Source organism: Mandrillus leucophaeus, unplaced genomic scaffold (genome assembly GCF_000951045.1).
Source record: "Mandrillus leucophaeus isolate KB7577 unplaced genomic scaffold, Mleu.le_1.0 Scaffold11, whole genome shotgun sequence".
In the NCBI taxonomy this organism is placed as follows: Eukaryota; Metazoa; Chordata; class Mammalia; order Primates; family Cercopithecidae; genus Mandrillus; species Mandrillus leucophaeus.
In genome coordinates this window covers 1,460,244-1,460,838 of record NW_012099209.1, presented here as the reverse complement: position 1 = coordinate 1,460,838, position 595 = coordinate 1,460,244, and the positions used below count along the sequence as shown (strand labels likewise).

General features: G+C 65.9%; 1 protein-coding gene across 1 annotated transcript in view; it reads right to left on the bottom strand.

Moving 5' to 3' along the window:
- The window catches only part of FAM129C (family with sequence similarity 129, member C), a 41,766-nt gene that overhangs the window by 16,392 nt on the left and 24,779 nt on the right, over positions 1–595 (bottom strand). The window contains 1 exon segment of the mRNA XM_011991176.1: positions 3–97. Coding sequence (XP_011846566.1) covers positions 3–97 — 95 coding nt within the window.

Sequence of the window (595 nt, the reverse complement as noted above, 5' to 3'; positions counted from 1 at the left end):
GACGCTTCCACGGTGCGCAGCAGGGTCTGCACGACCCGGGGCAGCTGCGGGTCCACCTCCCGGCGCAGGCACGACTCGAGCGGTCCCCTGATATCCGCTGGGAGTGGAAGACACTGGTCTGGAGTCCCCTCCGCAAGGTGCCTCACAGATGGGGGTGTGCAGGGGCCCTAGTTCAGTAGGGTGAGGGGGACGCGAGCAGGGACGCTGAACGCCCTCTTCTACCCATTGTGATGATGAGAAAACAGCCTCGGAGGGGCGGGCCGAGTCAGGATTCCCACCTGGGTCTTTGTAGGGGCCACCTTGGCCCACCCTGCCCATGTATCGGCCTTTACCCCTGCCCCTCCTCCGCTGTTCTACTTCCCAGGCCAGCCCACTCGCTCTGGCCCGGCTTAGGGCCTCAACTCCTGCAGCCTCAGCCTCAAGGCCACGCCTATCCCCCGCTGAGGCCCCTCCCTTTTTGTATCCACGCAGCCCCCTCAGGACCTGGTGTCCTCGGGATAGACTCTAGGCCCCGCCCCCAGCGCCTCGCCCACAAAGACCACGCCCACTGTCTCGCCTAGGTCCCGCCCCTTCCCCACCCTTTCCCTTCCACATC